We start from the raw sequence: 24835 nt of genomic DNA, 5'->3' as shown, positions 1-24835 counted from the left end.
ACCCTCGAGAGCAGTGCGGGGTGGGTGGCGTGGACGATGTGGGGAGGTACATGAGGTTTGGGGAATGCAGCAGTACAGGATGGCCTCGTACTGGTAGGGGGGGCACCTGAGGGTATCCGCTGGGCAGCAAGGCTGAAAAACTGTTCATCGCTCGGGGTGGGGTGGCTGGTTGATGCAGTCTAGAAGGGACAGGAATTAGGACAGGCCGCGTTACGAAAGCCAGTCTCGGAATTGACCCAAATTGCTACTGAGCTGTTGTTCCTGAGCAATCATGGGGAAGACTGTCTCAGAGTTTGTCCTTCCCACAGCCTGATATCCAGGCGGCGGATATCTGTGGTGCCTTTGTCTAGAAATAGGCTCTTCTCAGGTGAGAACCGCATCTTGCCAGCTTAGAGAGTTCCTGCCTCCACTTAGGAATGGCCTTAGTGAAACGTAGAGTGGTGGGACGTGTTCGGAAATGAGAATTAGGACACCAACACCAGCAAGTCATTGGATCTCTTGGGACCTCTTGGGTGGTGGGTGTTGGAATCAGACAGATCTGCCTCTTTTGGGCTGGGTGACTTTAGACAAGTAGTTTAACCTCTCTGTGACTTATTTTCCTCTTCTACAACATGATATTATTACCTAATGGGGTTGCGAGGGTGAAATGCACACACAGCCCTTAGCATACCAAGAGCACATAGCAAGTATTTGATAAATGTTTGCTGGTGTGGTTAATTGAGTAAAATACTTCCAATTTCTGCCTAACTCTGAAATGTATGGTTCTTTGAACTGAGGAGGGCAGCATAGAGATTTCCTTTGTGGGAAACTGAAAAGACTATTTAAAATTATTCACTCAAAAATGCATTGAACTGCCTAGTGATGTCAGACATTTGTAGACAATGTGGAAAATGCCCTAACGAATGAGACATAATCCCTCTCTGAAAAAGCTTCACTCTGACTCTCAAAAAACATATGAATTTTTCCTACAACAACTTGATGATTTTCATCCCCAGTTCTTTTGGTGAGATAATTATGCCATACTGTGCTACTTTTTCATAAGGCTTATTGCAATATTTCTAATAATATTTAAGGTGTTGCTATTTTTGAAAGATTTCCTTTTTAAAACAGTTTTGAATAAATTCATAATCTCCGTGATACCCTTATAAGAATTCCAGGATGGTTTCTTCAGTGAAAGAAAGGGGTGCAGTCCCGGGATTGTGTGTGAGTGCAGACTCTCGTGTTTGCTGTGGCCCGCGGCCTACCTTTGCTGATCCAACGTTTAGAAAGGTAGGGATAATTATTTCAGGGCTTCCCTCAGTATTTTGGGGGCAGTTCAACTCTGGTACACCCAAGAGAATGTGCCAGGCCCTGAATGCCATCTGTCATGTGTGTTGAGGTAAAAGGTTGAAAACCACTGTCTACCTGTATCCTCCTTATTCCCAGTGTCCGTAGGCGTGTGCACGTACTTTTAATTTGTTCTTGAGTTCAGTGCACTCTGATGCTACTTTGAAAATGGGCAGCTCAGAAGGATGTCTAATAGTTTAAGGAGAAGCAAACACTCCTCTAGAAACCTTCAAAACCCAGAGATTGATTTCCAGCAGCTTCTACCATACTACATTTTTCTTCTCTGTCTGCACCTCATTTGGTCTTGGTGTCTTGCCCCATCTCTGAATTTTGTCTGGCATTGTTTTCCAGGAGTTAGCAGGATAATCCAGATTGACTGAAAACAGACCCCTGGAAGGATTAGGGCATGTGGGGGGGATGAAATCCACAGCTGAGCAAAGAGCCACGGAATCCAACCAGAGGCACCTTTACTTTGGGGGAAGGCAGCTGGGGACATTGTGCCTGGATTCCCAGCTCTGTGCTAAATGGATCCTAGACTCTGGAGAAGGTGCCCAGGTGCTGTGGTCTACTCTGGATTGTGGTAAATTTAAATGAGATGTTGCCTGTGACAGGGCTCTGTAAATGTAGGACTTGGGGCCCTCGGGGAGGCAGAGACCCATTGAGATTCTGCCCCATTTGCAGTGCTGAAAAAATCCTGAGGCTCATTGGATGCTGCTGCTTGAATACTTTTGGTTCCCATGTCTTGAAGGAGGTGGGGTGAAGTTGCAGATGACTGAGGCAGGACACATTCCTGACCTCACTCTGGGCTTTCGCATCCCTCCCTGAGGCTCAGGGGGCCTTGGACAGACGGGGAGGCTCTGGAAAGGCTGTGGCCTTCTTTCCCCGCTGAAGGAGGGGGTGAGTTAGGAGGGAAGGAGGGGAGGGAAAGACTTGGATGGAATTGATTCTAGTTGTTGGCTTTAGGGAAACTGATGGTGGGGGCTTTGAGACTAAAATAGAAAGATGAGGTCATATGGGAGGAAGAGGCAGAAGAGGTCAGAGAGAAATGAAATGAGTGTGGAAAGGATTGATAAAGAAGGGCAGCAAGAGGGATATAGAAGAGGAGCAAGAAGAGAAGAGTGGGAAGCGCACCTGCCCTTGACCGTGGGTCGCCAGAGTCTTAGCCCGTCGTTCCAAGTCCTGCCTTTTCAACACGGACAAAGGTTTGGGCTCCTCTTGGGCACGATGCAAAATTCTGTTTGGTTGTATTAAACTCACATTACAGGTGCTGAGTCCTGCATAGGGGGGAGAGCACATTCTGCATAGATTTTGTGTTTAAGGTAGGTGATTTTTTGCAAGGTGTGCTTTTTAGAGTTCAAGGGTCGCTTAAAAAGTCATGAAATTGATTTCTTTATCTGGTTTATGGAAATTACTTTTTTTTTTCCCCATAAGAAGCAAAACCTCTGAAGAAACCAGTATCCCTGTCCGAAATTTTGAAGCTACCCTTAGAAAACAGATGAGGCAAAATGTTTGGTATAGGTCAGAATAGGAGTCCATCTAGAGCAGGCTGATTTCTTCTCTTAGTCTTCCTTTTTTCTCTCTTTTTAATAAAGCCAGCTGACATAAATATTTACATGATCGATCTCTCACCCCATATGGAGAGTGATTTTTGGCTGGCTTCCTTCTGAAGAGCATAGGGTAGGATGGGTCAAGAAATCCTGCTGCCGTTTTCCTGCCTCTCAGCCTCCCGGCGGTGTCTCATTGAAACATGGCTCTGCCTGCTTCGAAGGGAAAGTGCTTTGTGGCAGCTCCAGCCCAAGGGCAGTGACAGGAAAATGCCCTCCAGAGAGAGCCAGCTGGCCTGGACTGCTGCTCCACTGTGTCTGGTGCCCTCAGGAATGTGCGGATTTAGCAAATGACAACACTGAGCGTGCCCTGTCCCCAGTGGAGCCCCAGGCTTGCTCTCTCTACAGGCTGGCTCTTTCCCAGGCTTGAAGGATCGCACTGGTTGAGCCCTCATTGTCCACAAGGGGAAACGAGCAGGCCGGTTGGAGGGAGACAAATGCGCCGTTCTCACGGGCTTTATTCCAGCAGGTTTTGAGTTTTCATATCATAGAGTTTCACTCCTGGAGTTTTACTGTCTGTTAGTTTGAGAGTTTGGTCAAAGATCCCAGTGGTAACATAATTTCTGCTTTTGAAAAAAATGTCAATTGGATGTCAGCCAGCACAGAAGTATTTTCGTTGGGAAATGGCCTCAGAGATGATTCCGCTGTCATCACTGAGTGTCCACAGGGGCTTTGCGCACAGCTGGTAGGTGACAGACCGGCACCCAGCCAGCATCCTGGGTGCCCAGCTCTCAGGTCTCTGCTGTGGCCGTAGAGCTCAGTGCCTCTCCTGTCATTAGAATCATCTCAAGAATTCATGTTGTGTTAGATCAGGATGGAGTGACCTGTGCTCAAAATCTGGTTCTTTCCAAACTCAGGTATATACCTGACAAAAATGATCACCCAAAAACTTATATAAAAACTTATTATTCATAATAGCCAAAAATCAGAAAGAAACCAGATGTCCATCGACCAATGACCGACGGATAAACAAACCGTGGGCTATCTTCACTATGAAATATTATTCAGCCACCCAAGGGAGTGAAACACTGATACATGCTGTAATATGGATGAACTTTGAATGTCCAGACCAGGCAAATTAAAAAAAAAAAGTAGATCAGTAATTGTCAGGGGCTTGAGGGTGGTAGTGGGGAGAATGAGGAGTGACTGCTAATAGGTACAGGTTTTATTTTGGGATTGATAAGAACATTCTGGAAATGTGATGGCTGTGCAACTCTGAATATACTAAACACTGCTGAATTGTCATTCTTTTTTAAAAGGATGAATTTTACGTGTGTGAATTGTATCTTAAAGCTGTTAGAAAAAAAAAAATTCTAGTTCTGTCTCTTAACCAGTTGGGCAGCTTCAGGCAATGACTCTAAACCCACGCAATCTTAGTTATGAAATAGAAATGATGATATACACCTCCCAGGGTTGTTTTGATAAATTAGGTCATGACTTTGAAAATGCTTCGAAACAATAAGCCTTACGTTATTTTGGGAGCAATCAATGGGTTATAAGTTCATTATAAACTGGGTTTTTATCTTCTATATTTTCTACAACCCTAACAAGTTCTCACTACGTAGTCTTTCAAATAAAGACTTTCTGAATTGATTAAAAAGCGTTGCGGTTTTTAAATTAAAAAAAAATATTTTTGCAGTTTTTAACAATTTTTTTTTACCCTCAACAAACTTTTAAGTTTACAGTACAGTATTGTCAACTGTATGCACACTGTCTTACAACAGATTTCTAGAACTCTTTCATCTTGTACGACCAGAACTCTATACGCACTGAACAGCTAACACCCCGTTCCCCTCTCTTCTCCCCCACAGCCTCACCATTCTCCTCTCTGCTTCTATGCATTTGACTACTGTAGATATCTCATGTAAGTGGAATCATAGAGTATTTGTGTTTTTGTGACTGGCTTATTTCACTTAGCATAATGCTCTTAAGGTTCATTTATGTGTAGCCTGTGCCAGAAATTTCCTTCCTTTTTAAAGGCTGAATAAGATTCACCATATGTCCCTATACCACATTTTCTTTACCGTTCGTCAGACGATGGACATTTGGGTTGTTTCCACCTTTTGGCTATTGTAAATAATGCTGAAAGGAAGAGGAGAGTGCAGATATCTCTTTGAGGTCCTGTTTTCAGTTTTTTTAGATACAGTTCCTGAAGTGGGATTGCTGGATCATATACGTGGTAGTTCTATTTAAAACATTTTTTGAGGGGCGCCTGGGTGGCACAGCGGTTAAGCGTCTGCCTTCGGCTCAGGGCGTGATCCTGGCGTTATGGGATCGAGCCCCACATCAGGCTCCTCCGCTATGAGCCTGCTTCTTCCTCTCCCACTCCCCCTGCTTGTGTTCCCTCTCTCGCTGGCGGTCTCTATCTCTGTCAAATAAATAAATAAATAAAATCTTTAAAAAAAAAAAAACAAAACAAAACATTTTTTGAGGAAACTCTATACTGTTTCTCATTTTACATTCCCGCCAGCAGTGCACAGGGGTTCTAATTTCTCCACATCCTTGTCAACACTTGCTTATTTTGTGTTTTTTATTTGTTTTTTGCTTTTCTTTTGTTTTGGGTTTGTTTGTTTGTTTTTTGGTAATGACCGTCCTAACAGGTCTAAGGTGATATTGTGGTTTGACTCGCACTCCTTGCTGATTAGTGATGTTGAGCCTCATTTCATGTACATGTTGTGTCCATTTGTGGGTCTTCTTTGGAGAAATGTTTGTTGAAGTCTGTTGCCCATTTTTAAATTGGTTTGTTTTTTTGCTGTTGAGCAGGAGTTCCTTATGTGTTTTGATATTAAACCCTTATCAGATACGTGGTTTGCAAATCTTTTCTCCCATTCTGTAGGGTGCCTATCACTGTATTGTTTCCTTTGCTGTGTAGATTTTGAGTCTGATGTAGTCCGATTTGTCTATTTTTGCTTTTGTTGCTTGTGCTTTTGGTATCCTATCCAAGAAATCATTGCCAAGACCAATGTCATCAAGCTTTTCCCCTATTTTCTTATAGGAGTTTTATAGTTTCAGGTCTTATGTTTAAGGCTTTAATCCATTTATAGTTGATTTTTGTATGGTATAAGATAAGGGTCCACTGTCATTTTTTTTTTTCATATGAATATCCAGTTTTCCCAACACAGCTTGTTGAAGACACTATCCTTTCTTTCCCTGTTGTATAATCTTGGCATCCTTGTGGAGAGTCATTTGACCATGTGTGTGAGTTTATTTCTGGGCTTAAGATTCTGTTCCTTTGGTTTGTATGTCTGCCTTTATGCCAGTACCATACTGTTTTGAGTACCATAGCTTTGTAATATATCTTAAAGTCAGAAAGTATGAGGCCTTCACCTTCATTTATCTTTCTCAAGATTATTTTGGCCATTCAAAGACCTTTGAGATTCCATATGAATTTTTGGATTGTTTTTTCTATTTCTGCAAAAAATGTCATTGGGACTTTGGTAGGGATTGCACTGAATCTGTAGGTTGCTTTGGGTAGTATGGACATTTAAACACTATATGTCTTCCAATCTACGGATGTGGGTTATCTTTTTATTTGTGTCTTCTTTAATTTGTTCCAGCAATATTACTTTGTAGTATTCAGTGTAAAAGTCTGCCCCTTTTGTTATTTCTAAATATTTTATTCTTTTTGATGCTTTTGTTTTCTTAATTTCTTTTGCATTGTTAATTGTTTATGTATAGAAATGCAACTGATTTTTGTTCGTTGGTTTTGTATCCTGCAACTTTGCTGAATTTGTGTATTACTTCTAACTGTGTGTGTGTAATTTTTAGGGTTTTCTATAGATAAGATCATATCGTCTGTAAATAGACAAAATGTAACTTCTTCCTTTCTGATTTGGATGCCTTTTATTTCTTTTTCTTTTCCTTTTTTTTTTTTTAAAGATTTTATTTATTTATTCGACAGAGATAGAGACAGCCAGTGAGAGAGGGAACACAAGCAGGGGGAGTGGGAGAGGAAGAAGCAGGCTCATAGCGGAGGAGCCTGATGTGGGGCTCGATCCCATAACGCCAGGATCACGCCCTGAACCGAAGGCAGATGCTTAACCGCTGTGCCACCCAGGCGCCCCTTTATTTCTTTTTCTTGCCTAATTGCTCATGTTAGGACTTCCAGGACTATGTTGAATAGAAGCAGAAGAGTGAACATCCTTCCTTGTTCCTGATCTTAGAGGATAAGCTTTTAGTTTTTCACCATGGAGTATGATGTTAATTATGGGCTTTTCATAGATGGCCTTTATTATTATTTTGAGATAACTTCCTTCTTCTTAGTTTGTTGGCTTGTTTCTTATCATGAAAAGGTGTTGAGTTTTGTCAAGTGCTTTTTCTGGGTCTGTTGAGATGCTCAGGTGATAGTTACCCTTCGTTCTGTTGATGCGGTGCCTCAGTTTGACTGATTTTCGTATGTTGAACCGTCCTTGCATCCCAGGGATAAATGCCACTTGACGATGCTGTATAATCCTTTTAATCTGTTGTGGAAGTTGATGTGCTAGTATTTTATTGAGGATTTTTGCGTTTGTATTCATCAGGGATATAGTATTTTTATTTGCTTGTAGTATCTTTGGTTTTGGTATCAGAGTAATGCTGGGCTCATAAAATGAGTTTGGAAGTGTTCCCTCCTCTTTGGTTTTTTGGAAGACCTTGAGAAGGGTTAGTGTTAATTTTTTTTAAATGTTTGGTAGAATTCTCCATTGAAACCATCTGGGCCTGAGCTTTTATTTTTTGGGAGGTTTTGACTACGAATTCAATCTCCTTACTAATTATAGGTCTGTTCAGATTTCCTATTTCCTTATGATTCGGTCGTGGTAGATCGTATGTTTCTAGGAATTTGTCCATTTCTTCTAGGTTATCCAATTTGCTGGTATGTAATTGTTCATAGTGGTCCCTTATAATCATTATTTTATTTCTATGACATAAGTTTAATGTCACATCTTTCATTTTTGGTTTTGAGTGTTTTCTCTTTTTTTCTCAGTCTAATTAAAAGCTTGTCAGTTTTGTTGATCTTTTAAAACAAACCAACTCTTAGTTTCCCTTTTTTTTTTTTTCTGTTTTACATTCTCCATTTCATTTATTTCTACCCTAATGTTTATTCTTTCTTTCCTTCTCCTAACTTTGGGCTTAGTTTGTTTTTCTTTCTCTAGTTCCTTGGGCTGTAAAGTTAGTTTGTTTATTTGAGATCTTTCTTTCTTTTTTTTTTTTTTTTTTTTAAGATTTTATTTATTTATTCGACAGAGATAGAAACAGTGAGAGAGGGAACACAAGCAGGGGGAGTGGGAGAGGAAGAAGCAGGCTCATAGCGGAGGAGCCTGATGTGGGGCTCGATCCCATAACGCCGGGATCACGCCCTGAGCTGAAGGCAGACGCTTAACCACTGTGCCACCCAGGCGCCCCCTTCCTTCCTTTCTTTCTTTCTTAATGTAAGTGTTTACCACTATAAACTCTACTCTGTCTGCTGCTTTTGCTACATCCATAAGGTTTGGTATGCTGTTGTCACTTTGCCTACCTCAATATATTTTCTCATTTCCCTTTTGATTTCTTCTTTGGCCTATTGGTCATTCAAGAGTGTGGCGTTCAATTTCTACATTTGTGAATTTTCCAGTTTTCCTTCTCCTGTTGATTTTCAGTTTCATTCTGTTGTGGTCAGAAAAGATACTTGGTTATGATTTCAATCTTAAATTTGTTAAGACTTGTTTTGCGACCTAACATGTGATCTATCCTGGAGGATATTCTCCGTGTGCTTGTGAAGAACGTGTATTCTGTTGCTGTTGCGTGGAGTATCTGGTCTACCGTGTTATTCAAGTACTCTGTTTCGTTACTGATCTCCTATCTGGATGTTCTATCCATTATTGAAGGTGGGGTACTGAAGCTCTGATATTATTGTGTTGCTGTCTGTTATATTTGCTTCATATATTTAGGTGCTCTGATGTTGGCTTTATATATACTTGTAATTGTTATATCTTCCTGGTGAGCTGACCCTTTTATCATTATATATAATGTCCTGCTTTGTCTCTTGTGACAGCTTTTGAGGTAAAATCTATTTTGCCTGATATAGTATGGCCACCCCTGCCTGCTCTTGCTTCTGTTTGCACAGAACATCTTTCTACATCCTTTCACTTTCAGCCTAAGTGTGTCCTTAAATCCCAAATGAGTCTCTAGGACACAGCATATGGTTAGATCTTGGTTTTTGTTGTTGTTGTTGTTAATCCATTTAATCATCAGAAGTGTTAAAATTCTTTTTTTTTTTTTTAAAGATTTTTTATTTATTTATGTGACAGAGAGACAGCCAGCGAGAGAGGGAACACAAGCAGGGGGAGTGGGAGAGGAAGAAGCAGGCTCCTAGCCGAGGAGCCCGATGTGGGACTTGATCCTGGAACGCCGGGATCACGCCCTGAGCCGAAGGCAGACGCTTAACGACTGCGCTACCCAGGCGCCCCAGAAGTGTTAAAATTCTTAAGCATTTCTTTGAATTCCGTTCTTCTGCAAATCTGGTTGCTTTTATTTTTATTTTTTTAATTTTGAACTTCTATTTGTGACAACACTTTATTTTTGTTTTTTTTTAAAGTAAGCTCTATGCCCAACATGGGGCTTGAACTCACGACTCCAAGAGCAAGAGTCACATGCTCTACCAGCTGAGCCAACCAGGCACCCCCTCGTTTCTTTTAAATCTAAACTAAAGTACTTTTAAATCTAAAGAACTAAAGTAACTTGAATTTCCTCCCCCTCCTCATTTAATATTCTTCTTGTCTCTTTCTCCTTTAACAGATGCAACACATCTGATTCGTAGACAAGACCACAATCTGATTCCAAAGATGTGTTCTACAAACCCAGGCAACTGGGTCACATTTGATGATGACCCTGCTTTTCAGTCTTCTCAGAAGTCAAAGAATTTACCTCTGGAGAATCAAGGCATCTGTAGGCCCAATGGACTTAAGCTGAACCTTTCTGGTGCTAAGGAATTTCCCAGTGGATCTTCCTCTGCCAACAGCACCCCCCTCTCCTCTCCCATCATAGACTTTTACTTTAGTCCAGGACCTCCAAGTAACTCTCCTCTCTCTACACCTACCAAGGACTTCCCAGGATTTCCTGGCATCCCCAAAGCAGGGACTCATATGCTTTATCCTATCCCAGAATCCTCCTCAAACAGTCCACTTACAACACAAGGAGCAGGCTCTTCCTTATTGTCTGCTAAACCGACCTGTTTATCCCATGCTTCCTTACCCGGCGACCACTCATGTACACATCCAGCTCCCAAAGTGGGTCTTCCAGATGAAGTTGGCCCTCCCCAGGCTGAAAGCCTAGGGTTGCAAAGTGACGCCCCCCAGTTTCAGTATTTTCGGGAGGACTGTGCTTTTTCAAGTCCGTTTTGGAAAGAGGAAGGCAGTGCTTCCCAGTTTGCCTTTGATCCTTCAGGAAGCAGAAAGGTGTACCCATCAAGAGACAAAGAGATGCCTCTCGATCAAAAAAGCTTAAATCAGGGTTCACTTAACTACATCTGTGAGAAGCTTGAACACCTCCAGTCAGCTGAGGACCAAGACTCGTATGGAAATTTGTCTGTGCAGAGTCTGCGTGCTGAAGACACTGCCTCTTCCTTTGTCCCCCACACGCTCTTCCGGAGTCAGCCAAAACCTGGATGGTCTTTCATGTTGCGAATTCCTGAGAAGAAGAACATGATGTCTTCCCGTCAGTGGGGACCAATTTTTCTGAAAGTCTTACCTGGTGGAATTTTGCAAATGTATTATGAGAAGGGGTTAGAAAAGCCTTTTAAGGAGTTACAGCTCGATCCACATTGCAGGCTTTCGGAACCCAAAGTTGAGAGCTTCAGTGTGGCAGGAAAAATCCATACTGTGAAGATTGAACATGTGTCTTACACAGAAAAAAGGAAATACCACTCTAAGACAGAAGTAGTTCATGAACCAGACGTCGAGCAGATGCTGAAGTTAGGGTCCACAGAGTACCATGATTTCCTCGACTTCCTGACCACCGTGGAGGAGGAGCTGACCAAGCTGCCAGCTGCTTCAAAGCCGAAAAAGAACTACGAGGAACAAGAAATTTCCCTAGAAATCGTGGACAACTTTTGGGGGAAGATCACTAAAGAAGAAGGAAAATTGGTTGAAAGCGCTGTCATAACTCAAATCTGTTGCCTCTGTTTTGTGAATGGGAACACAGAATGCTTTTTAACCTTGAATGACCTTGAGCTGCAGAAGCGAAATGAACACTATTTTGAAAAAGAGCCGGAAAAGAAGGGGATTGATATTCTTGACCATCATTTTCATAAGTGTGTGAAAACACAAGAATTCGAGCAGTCGAGAACCATTAAGTTTGTGCCGCTGGATGCCTGCCGGTTTGAGCTGATGCGTTTTAAGACTCTGTATTATGGGGAGGATCTTCCCTTTTCCCTCAAGTCCGTGGTGGTTGTCCAGGGCGCGTATGTGGAGCTGCAGGCCTTCGTCAACATGGCCCCACTGGCTCAGAGACCATCGTGTGCCAGTTCCTTGAGGTCCTGTGACAACGTCATGATACACTTTCCTGTCCCGTCACAGTGGATCAAGGCCCTCTGGACCATGAACCTCCAGAGGCAGAAGTCCCTGAAAGCCAAAATGAACCGCCGGGCATGTCTGGGGAATTTACACGAACCCGAATCGGAACCTATTATACAGGTCACGGTGGGGTCAGCAAAATACGAGAGTGCCTACCGGGCCGTCGTATGGAAGATAGACCGGCTTCCTGATAAAAATTCAAGTAAATATTCAATACCCCAAGTTGCCTCGTCAAGTAGCTTCAGTGTTTTCACCCTCCTCCTTGGGTTGAAACCAGGCTGAGACACAGGATAACGTCAGTCCCCTGGGGCCGTGCGCGCATTGCCCGGTGGGAGGTGCAGCATTTAGTCGAATAGCGGATTTAATTTGTCCTCTGTGCCTATTTCTACCAGATAAGTTTAACTTAAAAAAAATTTTTTTAACTATCATAAAAAAATATCCTAAGCTAAGATTTTCTTGTGGATGGTGGCACTGAGGGAAGTTTCCTCGTTGGACTTTTTGACATCAGCCACCAACCTCAAATGTTAAAACTATTGCTCACAGAGCTTAGACTCCCTAATTAACCTTTAAAGATCACCCATCCGTGAATACACCTGCACTTGTCTGTATTCTCAGCCAGTACCCCCGTCTCCTTAGGTTTTGCGCCCTGCTCTTTGAAATAAGACTGCCTTGCATTTTTACCCAAATTGATTTCTTTTAACTGCTTTAATTTGGCCATCTTGACTAGTTGTTTCAGAATTAAGTAGACACAACCCAAGCATTAAAAATTCAGTTAATTTTCAGAATGTTTGCAAAGAAAACAATTAACCTAGAAGTTCAGAACTTTAAAAAGACAGTCCTAGCACCACATTTATTTCAGGACACTAACTTAGTCTTGGGTGTCTATAATAGAGCAAAAAAGCAAATTTTGAAATTAAGGCTGCTCCCTGTTTTAGTTCAGTTACTTCTAGCAGAACACTGGGTTGTGGGGGCAGATTTGGGGATCCGAGTTGATGCGTCACTCATTCAATCAAACCTTTTTTGAGCACTACTGTAAACCGAGTACCACATCAGGTGCTGGGGCTAAAGATGAATAAGATCCCGTCCCTGTTCTAAATAGTTCACAGCTGGTCTAGTCCGTCAGGGAAATTTAATTTCGTCTTAGGACACTTCAGGCTGTGGACTTCCGGGGAAGCGTTTTTATTGGGGTGGACCTATTGCAGCAATTCTCAAACTTGGCAGTATGTTAGGACAGCCTGAGAGCTCTTGGATAATTTTGATGTTCAGGCTCTGTTTACGCCAATTAAATCAGAATGTCTGGGGGAGGGGCCAAGCACCCGTATGTTTTGAGCGCTCCCCAGGTGAACCTAATGTGTGCCAGGGTTGAGGGACATTGCTCTGTAGGCTTTGGAATGTTCTGGAGAAGGAAGAGCAAACCCTAGACTATACTGGACTTGAGGGGTAGCATGGATCATGACCTTGGGTCCAGGACCACCCTGTCTGACTTGCGGTTTGCTAACTTAACATCTGTCTGCTGACTGTAGCCTGGGCAAAGGACAGGGTCCAGCGGGTGAGAGACGAGCTGGGTGGCTGAGTCCCAGGCCCTCGTGCAGAAGGGAAGCCCCTGCCCGGTAGTCCTCCTTGACACTGTCCCCACTGCTCAGTTGATGCCACATTCCGATCTGGAGCGTTCTTACGACTTACATTAGTTAGGGTTCCAGTTCCAAGGACTAGCAAGGACAGCTCAGGCTCCAGGCAGGGCAGGTGGTGGTTGGGGGGCGTGGTCACACAGATGGCCTCTGATGGTGCCTCCTGGTCAACTCCAGCGTGATGGGAGTATCTAACGTGATTCAGTCCACAGAGGTAATGTTTCCTGCCTTCTCTTATAACTTTGTTGGAGAAGCAAGTTAAAACCGTTCTCGGGTTATCTTCATCCCAGGGAAACATTTTTTGAGGTTTTGAGTGCAGGGTTCCAAATGATCTGTTCTCGAAGTTATCTGTGGTACTTTTAGGTGAGCAGGCTTATAGAAATCATACCATTGCCTTTAATTTTGCTAAACACGAAGGGAAAGAGAGGAAGGCAGGCTGGAATGCCTGCTGTAGTCTCCTCAATCCATAGATGTCGCCTGATGTCTGGGTGATCACCCGACTCCTGCTTATGCCTCGGAGCGGAGCACAAGGGGCTCATCGTGCTGGCTGGTCCAGGTGGGGTCGGTGGGGCAGGCGGACGGGCTGGCAAGGAGCCCAGCAGCCCCTCCTGTTAGAGCCAATCAGTGCCACCGTGCTTATTTTTCAAACTGAGAGTCCATACAAACCATTCTTTTCTAATTTTGGAAGGGGAACAACGTGTAAATGTTCTTGTGAAAACGATCCTGTTTATAACACTGTATTTTCCCAGAGCTAATGGTATAGTTAATTGATTCGGTCACCAAGAATTTATTGAGAAGAGGGCTCACTCTTCATTCCACAAACACCACTAATTCCCTTAGGTACAGGCTCTGTGCTTGGTGCTTGGGAGACAGCGATGCAGACCTGCTCCCCCCTCTCCAGAAACGTAGCAGCCGAGTAGGGGAGGCAGATCTGGAAGCCAGCACGCAGATGCGCTGGGAATTGTGCTGTGTTCCAGGCATGAACAGAGCTGGCATTCCAGAGAAAGGAGTGTCAACTGCAGGGGGCGCTGCGGAAGTCTTTGCTGAAGAGGTGGTGGCTCAGCTTGGTGTGGAAAAATCGGGAGGATTCTACCAGGGATAGAAACGGCAGAAACAGGCCTGTCGGTGGGGGATCTTAGTTAAGTTCTGGGACTGAGGGAATGATAGGAGAATAAAGGGGCACGTGAAGGACGTTGTGGGCCACGCTGTGGGGTACGGAGTTTGTCTGTCAGCTGGGCTTCCGGAGGGTTTTCAGGCACAACTGTGACAGAATCATCCTTTGTTTTAGGAAGTTGGGCATACATTGCAGACGAGAGATTCAGGAGTATAGACCCGGGGAGGCTTGCAGGAGGGGAGGTCTGATAAGCAAGGCCGGTGGCAATGGGAGCACTAAGAAGGGAGTGAAGGATGGTGAGGAAACTCGGAGGAGGTGCCCTCAAGACAAGGACAGATTACCTGTGGGCACGGGACGAGAGGGGTGCAAGCAGGTCAGGGGCTGTGGCTTTGGTGCATAGGTGGGCCACAGTGCCATGAGCTGAGATAGCCTGGGATCCTCTCACTGCTGCTTTTGAAATCTCCCCGCCCCGGCGGCATGCTGGAGTCCTTAGAATCATTAGAGCTTTAAAAACATCCCCATGTTTGGGCCCCATCCTGACCAGACTCTGTGGGGTGGGGCCCATGTATTGGTGCTTGTAAGAGGCCCTTCCACGCAGCCAGGGCCGAAAACTCCTGCCCTGGGAGCTCTGCTGTGAAACCTGTTATGGTCCCCTAGGCACAGGTCATCCCCCCGCTCTGTGTACCCTGCGTCGCCTAGAGCTCTTACTGCCTCCCGCCTGGATTTACTAGCAGCTGAGCTCGCTAAGAACTATTACAAGAGTAGATATTTCCAGAGAGGCTGGCCTTCAGGAATTCTTCTGGAAGACAGTCATAGCACCAGGCCTGCACAGAACAATGTTTTACGAGTATTCCAGTCAATTATATGGTGATAATTCATGGAATAAATCCTCTGGGATCAAAGATGCTTTGTTCAGATCAGATCTGTGTGCCAAAAGGGGGCTGAGACAGAAGGCAGTGGGCTGTGTCAGGTGGAGTCTGGGGGGCAGGGAGAGGCTGGGCTAGGACACTTGGGCTCCTGTGGCCTGTCCTGTGGTTTCTTTCACCACTGTGGGTGGGGAGGGTAATGCAAAGAGTGAGAGGGTGCCTGGCAGTTGGCCTCTGGAGCAGAAGCATAGAGTAAGGTCAGGGCAGAGTGGAAATTTTTTTTTTTAAAGATTTTATTTATTTATTTGATAGAGACACAGCGAGAGAGGGAACACAAGCACGGGGAGTGGAAGAGGGAGAAGCAGGCTCCCAGCGGAGCAGGGAGCCTGGCGTGGGGCTTGATCCCAGGACTCTGGGATCGTGACCTGAGCTGAAGGCAGACGCTTAACAACTGAGCCACCCAGTTGCCCCAAAGTGGAAATCTTTATCCTAAGGTAGTGCTTCTTAAACTTGTGAGTGCACTTGAATCACCTGAAAAAATGCAGACGGATTCAGCAGGTGAGGCCCCCCCAAAGGGCTTTCCACGCTGCTCAGGTGACGCCAGTGCTGCTGGCCCACGGACCACGTGTGGAAGAGCAGTTTCTTTGACTGCATCTCTGTTTTTTCTATATAATTCTTAAATCGATTGGGTGTTTAGAGAACAGGATTAAAAAAAAAAGTCTTTAAAACATTACCCTTTTTTGAGGCACCAGGGTGGCTCAGTCAGGGGAGCGTCCAGCTCTTGGTTTTGGCTCAGGTCATGATCTCAGTGTCGTGAGATCGAGCCCTGAGTGGGGCTCCACACTCAGTGTGGAGTCTGCTGGAGAGTCTCTTTTTCCCTCTCCCTCTGCACCCCCCCAAATAAATACATAAATAAATAAGATAAAATCTTATTTCAAGCAAGTTTCTGAAAAATTGGTACTGTTAGAAAAAAATATTTAAAAAGTGGAAACTGAAAGAGACTATATGAACTAGTCTACTGTGCACATCATTGAAAAAAAATTCTATGCTTTCCCTTCTGTGGCTTTTCCCCCCCCCCCCCCCCGCCCAGGACCCAGAGATCAACACCTGAGCAGAGATCAAGAGTTGGTTGCTTAGTTGACTGAGCCACCCAGGCACCCGCCTCCTGTGGATTTTTGAGATCAGAATTGACCTTTCTTTTTCACTTCCATGTGATTTCGAAGGAAGTGGGAAGGGCTCCTGGCCCCTTAAATGTCTCTTTAACCAGCATGCCGATGCTTCATATTCCTTTAACAACGTGGGCAGGTCTTTGATTTTACAGCAAAGGTTGACCTTGGGCAGGTAGCTCAGATAGCTTATTTGCACTAAAGTGTAAATGACAACCGGAAACAGGAAACTTTCTTGAGCACAGGTTTTGGGAGGGGTGGGGGTGGGGGTGGGGGGAAGAAGGACAGATGAGAACACTGGTTATCCACAGGAGGTACAGACACAGCCTAGAATTAGAAAGGGGAGGGGGGGGGCGCCTGGGTGGCGCAGCGGTTAAGCGTCTGCCTTCGGCTCAGGGCGTGATCTCAGTGTTCTGGGATCCAGCCCCACATCAGGCTTTTCCGCTATGAGCCTGCTTCTTCCTCTCCCACTCCCCCTGCTTGTGTTCCCTCTCTCGCTGGCTGTCTCTGTCTCTGTCGAATAAATAAATAAAATCTTAAAAAAAAAAAAAAAAGAAAGGGGAGTGGGAATGGTGGAGAGCCAATTAATAAATATATTTATCTCTACCTTCCCATGTTACCGATTTTTAGATAAAGCTTGCTTTTTTCATTGCTGTCATCAGCACATTGGTGGCTCTCTCCCCACTTGTGTCATCCTCCTATCATTCATTCCCTCCAACTCTCAATTCACTTTGAGATATGAAATATTTTGGTTCAAGAAGGACCAGATGTCAGCTCCACCCACGAAGAATTTGTGACTTGCCTTCCCGGTCCGAAGGAAGTTGAGAGTAGCAATTACCAAAGCCCAAGAGTGCCCCCTGCTGGAAGCCACTGAGATTAAACAACGTGATGGACAAATATCCGTTGAGCCTTAAATGTGCCAGACTTTGTGCTAAGAACAGACGCCACACATCTTCGCACGGAGGTCAAAGTCTGGGGGTGGGGGGCGGTGAGTATGTGATTAGACATTGCAGAGTATTTACAGTTTTTAAAAGCCAGGAAAAACAGGACAGAAAACTTGAAGGGAAAAACGCTCTCCTTTTTACCAATATTTTTAGAAGAGCAGATAGAAAAAATTTTGTTTGTAACGTTTTTGGAATATCACTACATCCTCAACTTGAGTAATTTTGGTTGCAAAAGTTCTAAAAGAATTCTTTCCTTTAAAATGGGTATATCAACTTAGACCGTCTCCGATATCATTTTCAGCTCTGAAAGTGTAGATTTCACAGTTTTATCAAAATTACAGTAATTAAGTAATAATAGTGGATTTGTAATTGGATAGCACTTTGCAGAGTCGTCCGTCCTCCACAGCCAGCACTTCTGTCCCAGTCTAGTTTACCACGGCTCTCCTGCTTTCTGTGGGCCAGCTTGTTGGTTCAGTCCTCCTGATGATCCTGTAAGGTTCATGTTAGCATCGCGGACATCATCACTCCCATTTTCAGATGAGGAAACGGAGGCTCAGAGACCTCAAGGAACGTGCCTAGGATCACACAGCCATTAAGTAGCAGAGTTGGGATTAGACTCTGGGCTATCTGGGTCCTGTGTCTGTGTTCTTACCTGCTGTGCCATAAAGGACTTAAGAGTGCCGGAATTAAGTTTAAATAAATGTACTGCCTCCTTGCTGCAGACAGAAGACTAAGAATCCCCCTCCCCCCCGGGTGTGTGTGTGTGTGTGTGTGTGTGTGAATAAACTTATCACTTGCCTGCAGTGATCTGGGGAGCTTAGAGCACCTCAGAGGCCACGCTATCCTGCCCTCTGTGTAAGTGGTAGAGACAGCTAATGAGCATCTCTTGGTTAATTGATTGATGACTTCTCAAGGCCTTTTACAGCCTTATAATTCTATTAGTCCCTCTACAAGGAACAGGTTGTAAGGAGTGAAAGGCAATTTATCTTTTAAGAATTAAGTGAAATCCTTTAAACTCTTGTTTTTTGTGCCCAAAGCTATATTCTGATGGAAATGTTCTTTCTCGAGGTATGTCAGTGGTAAAGTAATTTAATCTGGCTTTTCAAATAACTGTCATCTCACACATTTATTTAAATAAAGATTAGCTACATTAGATATGTAGATGCTTGGACAACACAACAGAATCATGGAACCTTGTGGATTTACTACAGTGATTGCACTGGAAACATTTTTTACTCCATTGTAACATGTGCACACACACACACACACACGCTACAAGACCCCACTTAAAATCTTTGTGTATATCCAGTATCCCAGGGTCTGGCACCGAGCCTGGCCTAGCATGGAGTAGATGCTCAATATATGGCAAATCAAATTAAGTAGAAACAAATACTAGATTAAAACACTGAAAGCAATATGCCCATCTCAACACTGTACGTCTGTTCCAGGCAAAGCTTTGGGGGGAAGGGGCGGTGAGCAAGAATGACAGCGGTAAACAATAATCTGTTCTACTGAAGAAAGAATTCTTGGCCTAGAGTAGTTCTGAAATATAATACAATTTTAATAAGTTTAACTTAAAAAATTAGAATTTTTAATAACGTGACCCAATTTGGGCAGAAGTTTACATTTGCATTATCTATCGAGAAACAGTGGAAAGGAAATTAATAAGGTAAGAATTATTGTAAGAGCTTATTCAATCTACTTAAGGGAAAGGGTTTGTTTGTTTTTTTTAATGCATCCTGTGTACATTATAGCTAAATAATGATGCTTGATACAAATATTAGTCATTTAATTAAAGAAACTTAACGTACTCTTAATTAAAAACACTTTAGGAGTTAATATATCATATATATAGTGATGAACTTGTACTTATTTTAAAGCGAGTACTTAAAAAATGCAGGTAGATTTCCCCTAGTTGGTGCAAAATTGTGAATTTTGATGGTATATTGTTTAAATAGAACTTACCTCCACAGTGCTAATGGAATTGTTTATTAAAGAGAGGGTCGAGTGCTTCTTATGTTCAAGAAAAATGTTCAATGGCCATTGAAATACTTTGACCATGTGATTTTTTTCTTCAAGGTCCTGATCATCCCCATTGCTTGTCATACAAACTAGAACTCGGATCAGACCAAGAAATTCCCTCTGATTGGTATCCATTTGCTACTGTTCAGTTTGGAATGCTGGACACCTGTGCCTCGAGGACAGAGGTCAGGTCTCTGGGGGTGGAGAGTGACGTCCAGCCACAGAAACATGTGCATCAGAGAGCTTGCTACAACATTCAGGTACGTCCCAAAGCCCTTTGGTTCCAATTGAGGCTTTTCGAGCTGTGACCTGGTTTGGCTTTCGATATCTGTTTTGCCCTCTTCAGTGATCGTGTATGTGTATTTGTACGTGTGTTTATTTGACCTAGAAAAGAGCCCAGTCATGGGCAAGTTTCTCTCAGTTCTAGAAATCAGGAGCCTGAGCACACATGCCACTTAATTCTGCTCTCAATGAAAAACAGGGCCTTAAACACCAATTCACATTTCAGAAGTATCTTTATAATAAGAATTATGTTAGAACAGCATTTCTCAAGGTGTGTTCTATGGAACACGTATAATGATCCCAGAAAAAAGTAAGTTGGGGAATGCTGTGTGCTAAGTGCTAAATAACGGTTCTGAGAAGTTCTGCAACACAGAAACTTGTTAAACGTAACTCAGTTTCTCCCAACTCATTGATTATAGAATCTTGTCTCTATGGGCGTGTGTGTGTAGAACACCTATCAATAGCTCCCGGAATAGTATTCTGTGGAGCACCCTTTGGGAAATGCTGAGTTACTCTATTACAATGATTTTAAATGTTCACCATGAGCTCCTCCGTAGTTTTATGCCAGATGAGTTAATGAGTGACATACACTTGCACCTATTTCTAAACGTGCTTTTCCTTCTCATCTTCAAAGTTAGTAAATTTAGAATAATCTCTGCCACAGATTTCCCACAGTATCTTGAAATGGTGTGATTATGTAAGACATCATTAACACCAACCGGTGGTTTTATAATATAGTAATATAAGTCAGGGTTTTTTTTCTTAATTTTGGACCATCTGTTTATAAGCCTATGTGTTTGGGTCCAGTGATTTTTTTTCCCTATTGGTAAAATTAATGATGGGTGAGTGCCCTTGTGTGCACCCCTTTGGGACCTAAGGACTTATCTCTCCCAGGAGCTGGGAGTTGCCCTGTTGAAGAAAGCTGCCTTGCCCCAGGTCACACCGCCTTCTGTGGATGCAGGTGTATCAAGACCCTCTTGCCTTGGCTTGGGGTAATTCTGCAGCCCTCCTAGCTCCAGCACTCCTTGGGGATCCGCTGAAGCCTTGATAGCGACTGCATTGCAGCCCAACATCTTCCATCTGCTTCCTTCCCTCCCCCACAGGTGCCAACCCCAACAGCGCTCCCCAGTACACTTCCTGCACACCAGTCTCCATCTCAGAGACTGCATCTTGGAGACCCTGACTGGTCACACTAGGTATATAAGTATTATGTGTGACTGGAGTGCAGGTCAAGTACAATGGAGAATTCATTCATACCTATTTTCCTGTGCATGGGCTGTTGCAGTTTCCTATCGTTTTAAGAGGACAGCTCAAAATTCCATAACAAAGTCTCTGCTGCTTTAATAGCATTTACTGATTGCACATCACTTGGTGACAGTCGGTTTCAAAATGTTACTTTCCATTTCATAAATATTTATTGAGCAATTTCAAAGTGCCAGGTACCACCCTGGATGCTGGAGACACAAACGTGAACAAGAGACAGGTCCCTGTCCTCCCGAAGCATACCTTCTAGCGGGGGAACAAAAAATAATTTGTAAGCAGATAAAGAGTTTCCAAGAGGGACGGGTTCTAAGAAGAGAATAAAATAGGGGAACAAGATAGAGAATGATGGAGGGCTTCCTTATTCCACGTGGTCCAGGAGGAGGGCCTCTGTGAGGAGGTAACATTTGAGATGAGATGAAAAAGATGAGGGACGGGTAGATGGTCCAGCTGGTTAACTAGCTTGTAAACTAGTTCTTTTTTTTTTTTTTTTTTAAGATTTCATTTATTTATTTGACAGAGAGTGAGCACAAGTGGGGGGGCAGCAGGCAGAGGCAGAGGGAGAGGGAGAAGCCGGCTCCTTGCTGAGCGGGGAGCCCGATGCGGGAGCTTGATCCCAGGACCCTGGGATCATGACCTGAGCCGAAGGGGGATGCTTAACGACTGAGCCACCCAGGCGCCCCGTAAGCTAGTTCATTTTAATGAGATGATTTGGGGTGGGTTATAAACCTCAAGTGGGCCAGAGTCTACAGATATGATACTTGGGGGTATAATTGATCACATGTCTAGCCAGGACTCTAAAGGTCTTATCAATATATGTATTCTGTGTATTTTTTATAAACCCTCTGACTTAGAAGGGAGGAGAGTTTCAGTCCTCTTGAAGACTTTGCCCTAGAGGGAAGGATTTGGGGGGCTCTGTTGCCCAAAAGGAGAGCAGGCTGCTTCACTAGGAGCTAGCATGAGACGGTGGGGGCGCTGTGTCTGTGTCCAAAGGATGAGGTGGCTGCCGGCAGTCCTTGCGTCATGCGCGAAGTAGGACTGAGCAGTGTGAGTGCTGTATGTTAATGCTGCCGTGTTTTGCTTTTGCATACAGGTCGAAATAGAAAAGAAGAGGATTAAAATCGATGGAGAAGACCCAGATAAAGCTGGTGACTGCGTAACTCAGTAGGATTAGTAAGAGTCAATGACGACCCACTTTTCAAATGTGTAATTCACAGAAACCGCACAAAGGTCTGCTTCTGTGTACTGGAAATGACTTCTGAATAGAGGGCTTAGGACAGGGCCAGTGGCCGTGTTCCGAGAAGTGAGGACCTGAAACCGAACTGCATATTTTATGCACTCCAGGGGTTTCATCTAAAATGTGTCTACCATTTGTATGACGTTTTTACTTCCCATCAAAACTCAGAGTTTTAATGTGTTACGAGACAGCCAGCTTGGAGAAAGGGTTTTGGAGTTTTGATTACTTGGTGGCTGAGTGTTTTGCACTCTGGATCACGTGGGGGCCACATTTATCATCTTCCGGTCCCCAGCTCTTCTTGCTCTGTTAGCACCTGTCCTGGGGGGCGAGGCAGTCAAAGGGGAGACATAAGCTGAAATACTCAATCTTTCCTCTTGCCCATCTCTGGAATGTGGCTAGATGTGGGGTGATGCCAAAACCACGGGCTAAAATGGAGATGTGGATATATCTGATTTTGAGTCATTTATCTTCCTGTGTGCTCTTACTACATTGGTGAGTAATCATCGACTGTGTTTGGTACCTGTCTTTCCTCCATGGTGTTACCATTTTCAAAATGTGTTTGTATTCGGGTGTGTGTTGCAGAGAAGCTATTTCTGTGGGTATGCATATTTTAGTACAAGTCACTAAGACATATTGCCTTTTGCTTGGAGAGATTCCTTTCAGAATGGAATGGTATTGGACACTAGTTAAAATATTTATGTATATTAGAGATGAATTTTTAAAATTCATGAATATTGTCTCCCAAAAGTACAGACTCTAAGAATGTATTTTTGATATAAGTATTATTTGTAATTAACACAAGCCTCTCGAGTAGAAGTCTAAATCATATTATGATTATTTTATGCTGGTTCTGCTATCATGCTATTTATGCTAATTCTGCTTACTTTAGAATATCTCTCTTTCAAAGATAAAGAAAATGAAAGACACTAGATTATTTTACCTGGATTTTTAAGAGGTGACGTTTCTATTCTTCAAAGTCAGGTAAATGCTTGGTTTCTAATAAAAAGCCAATGGCATTAGCAGTTATAATTCTGTTTATAATGTTCTTTCAATATTTACAGTGAAAGGTAAGACTTAAAATTTATGAATTCTATCTTCTACATATTTTTTAGTCTGGAAAAACAAAGTCCTCCTTGGGGGATTAATACACCTTCAATTTGTATTGAATCTTAAATGTGATTAGGAGGCATATTTCTCCATTTACCAGATTTGTTTTGAGTCAAAGCTGATGATATAATAATGTTCTTCCAAACAGCATTTATTTTTGGGCCCACAGACTTGATGTCATATGTTTTATTTAATGTTGTATTTACAGTCATTTTAATCTGTTCAGAAACAGATTAAAACACGCATCTGTGATGGTCCGTATCAACCAGTGGATTTCATTGCTCTTCATTATTTTACGTTAAAGACAAAGGGTGCAGAAGTCGGCTGTTAAGACGAATTGATCTTGTTCTTAACTTCACTTGATGCATTGCTTGTAATGTTTGAGACTCACTGTGGATGCCTAGGAGGCTGAATCTGTGTGTGTGTCATTAAAAAAAAAAAATCCACTATCTTTCCCCATCATCTGGTGTGGCACGTTCTGGAGTGACCTCAGTCATGCTCAGAGCAGCTATGGAGGCAGGCTAGACCTGTCGGCTGGGTTAACTACTGCCATTCCCTTTACATCTGTTTTATGGCATCCTGCCCATACAGACCTCAGTCTGATTCAGATGAACTTAATGAATATTTACACCTCCAAATAATTTCAGCAGAGGGTTCAGTGAATCACCCCTCACGTTCCACAGGTTGCCCCGTGTTGGTGGGTACCTCACTGCTGGGGTCATTTACCCCGAAGCCATCCAGCCTTCAGGAGCCTCTCAAGATTCCGTGTTGAAAATAGAGTAACAAAAGGCTGACTGAAGCCCAAATTGAGTTTCTGCAGCAATGCAAAGGTTGATAGCATGAACAGCGGGGTGCTACAGCATAATTGTTAATTTGCACATCTATTAGGGTCCTTAAATATTCATTACTTAGCATTAGATTAACATTCTGTGAAGGGAGGAGAGGCTTTTTAATACAATTCTTCTGACCTCAGAAATGGCAGAAGGTCAAATGTGACCATGGTCTAAGTGAAAAATCTGGTAGGGTTCATTTAGACTTACAGACTAAGAAGTAAAATTGCCTTTGCCAGAAAGTAAATGATCATCTTAAAACAACCACAAAAACCCCTGCTTTTGAGGTTGGGGAGGGAGGAAGGATGTGAGTGAAGGAGCAACTACTCCTTTCTAACATTGTAATTGAAGGACTTTAGATCAACCCTTTATGAGTCTGACCGTTTGGGGTCGGTCGTTCGATGGACGCAGTGGTGGAGAGCCAAGGAGTTGACCAGTCTGAGACTAGTTGTTCTGCTTTCGTTCTTCTGAGCTGGTTGCCTTACTAGTCAAAGGATCATATTAACCGTGTAAATGAATTTATGGCTTGATGGTTACCTGATCAATTGTACCGGTCTGAATTTAAGTACATTTCCTTTTTCTATGAGAATAAAAATAGTTGATCCATTAAAAATGTATAAAAATAATGGTTTTCCAGCACGTAAATAAAGGCTGGAATTTTTGACTTGATTTGTACATTAGACAGTTTTAGGGCTTTCCTTCATTCTGGAGCTGTCTTTATGATATAGCCCTTTTTCTTATAAATTCAGTTAGAAGGCCTTCCTTAATAATAACTAAGTATTATTATGTCTTACTCTCAAATATGATTTTTATGTCATATCAATACAAATAGAAAACAGATTGAGCCTTAATAATCATGTAACAAAGTATTTTGTAGATTGCATATTGATTTTTTAAAATTAAAGATGTATTTCAAATGGT

At 43.1% G+C, this 24835-nt stretch overlaps 1 protein-coding gene across 1 annotated transcript in view; it reads left to right on the top strand.

Moving 5' to 3' along the window:
* STON1 (stonin 1) overlaps nucleotides 1–24835 on the top strand; it is a 47585-nt gene extending 22750 nt beyond the window's left edge. The window contains exons 2-4 of the mRNA XM_040623494.1: nucleotides 9684–11660; nucleotides 19256–19458; nucleotides 21834–24835. Coding sequence (XP_040479428.1) covers nucleotides 9731–11660; nucleotides 19256–19458; nucleotides 21834–21908 — 2208 coding nt within the window. The 5' untranslated portion in view covers nucleotides 9684–9730 and the 3' untranslated portion in view covers nucleotides 21909–24835. The remainder of the gene's footprint in view (nucleotides 1–9683; nucleotides 11661–19255; nucleotides 19459–21833) is intronic.

This window comes from Ursus maritimus, unplaced genomic scaffold (genome assembly GCF_017311325.1).
Source record: "Ursus maritimus isolate PB19 unplaced genomic scaffold, ASM1731132v1 scaffold_6, whole genome shotgun sequence".
Taxonomy (NCBI): Eukaryota; Metazoa; Chordata; class Mammalia; order Carnivora; family Ursidae; genus Ursus; species Ursus maritimus.
The sequence above is the reverse complement of the archived record's forward strand: the minus strand, read 5'-3'. Positions and strand labels throughout refer to the sequence as shown.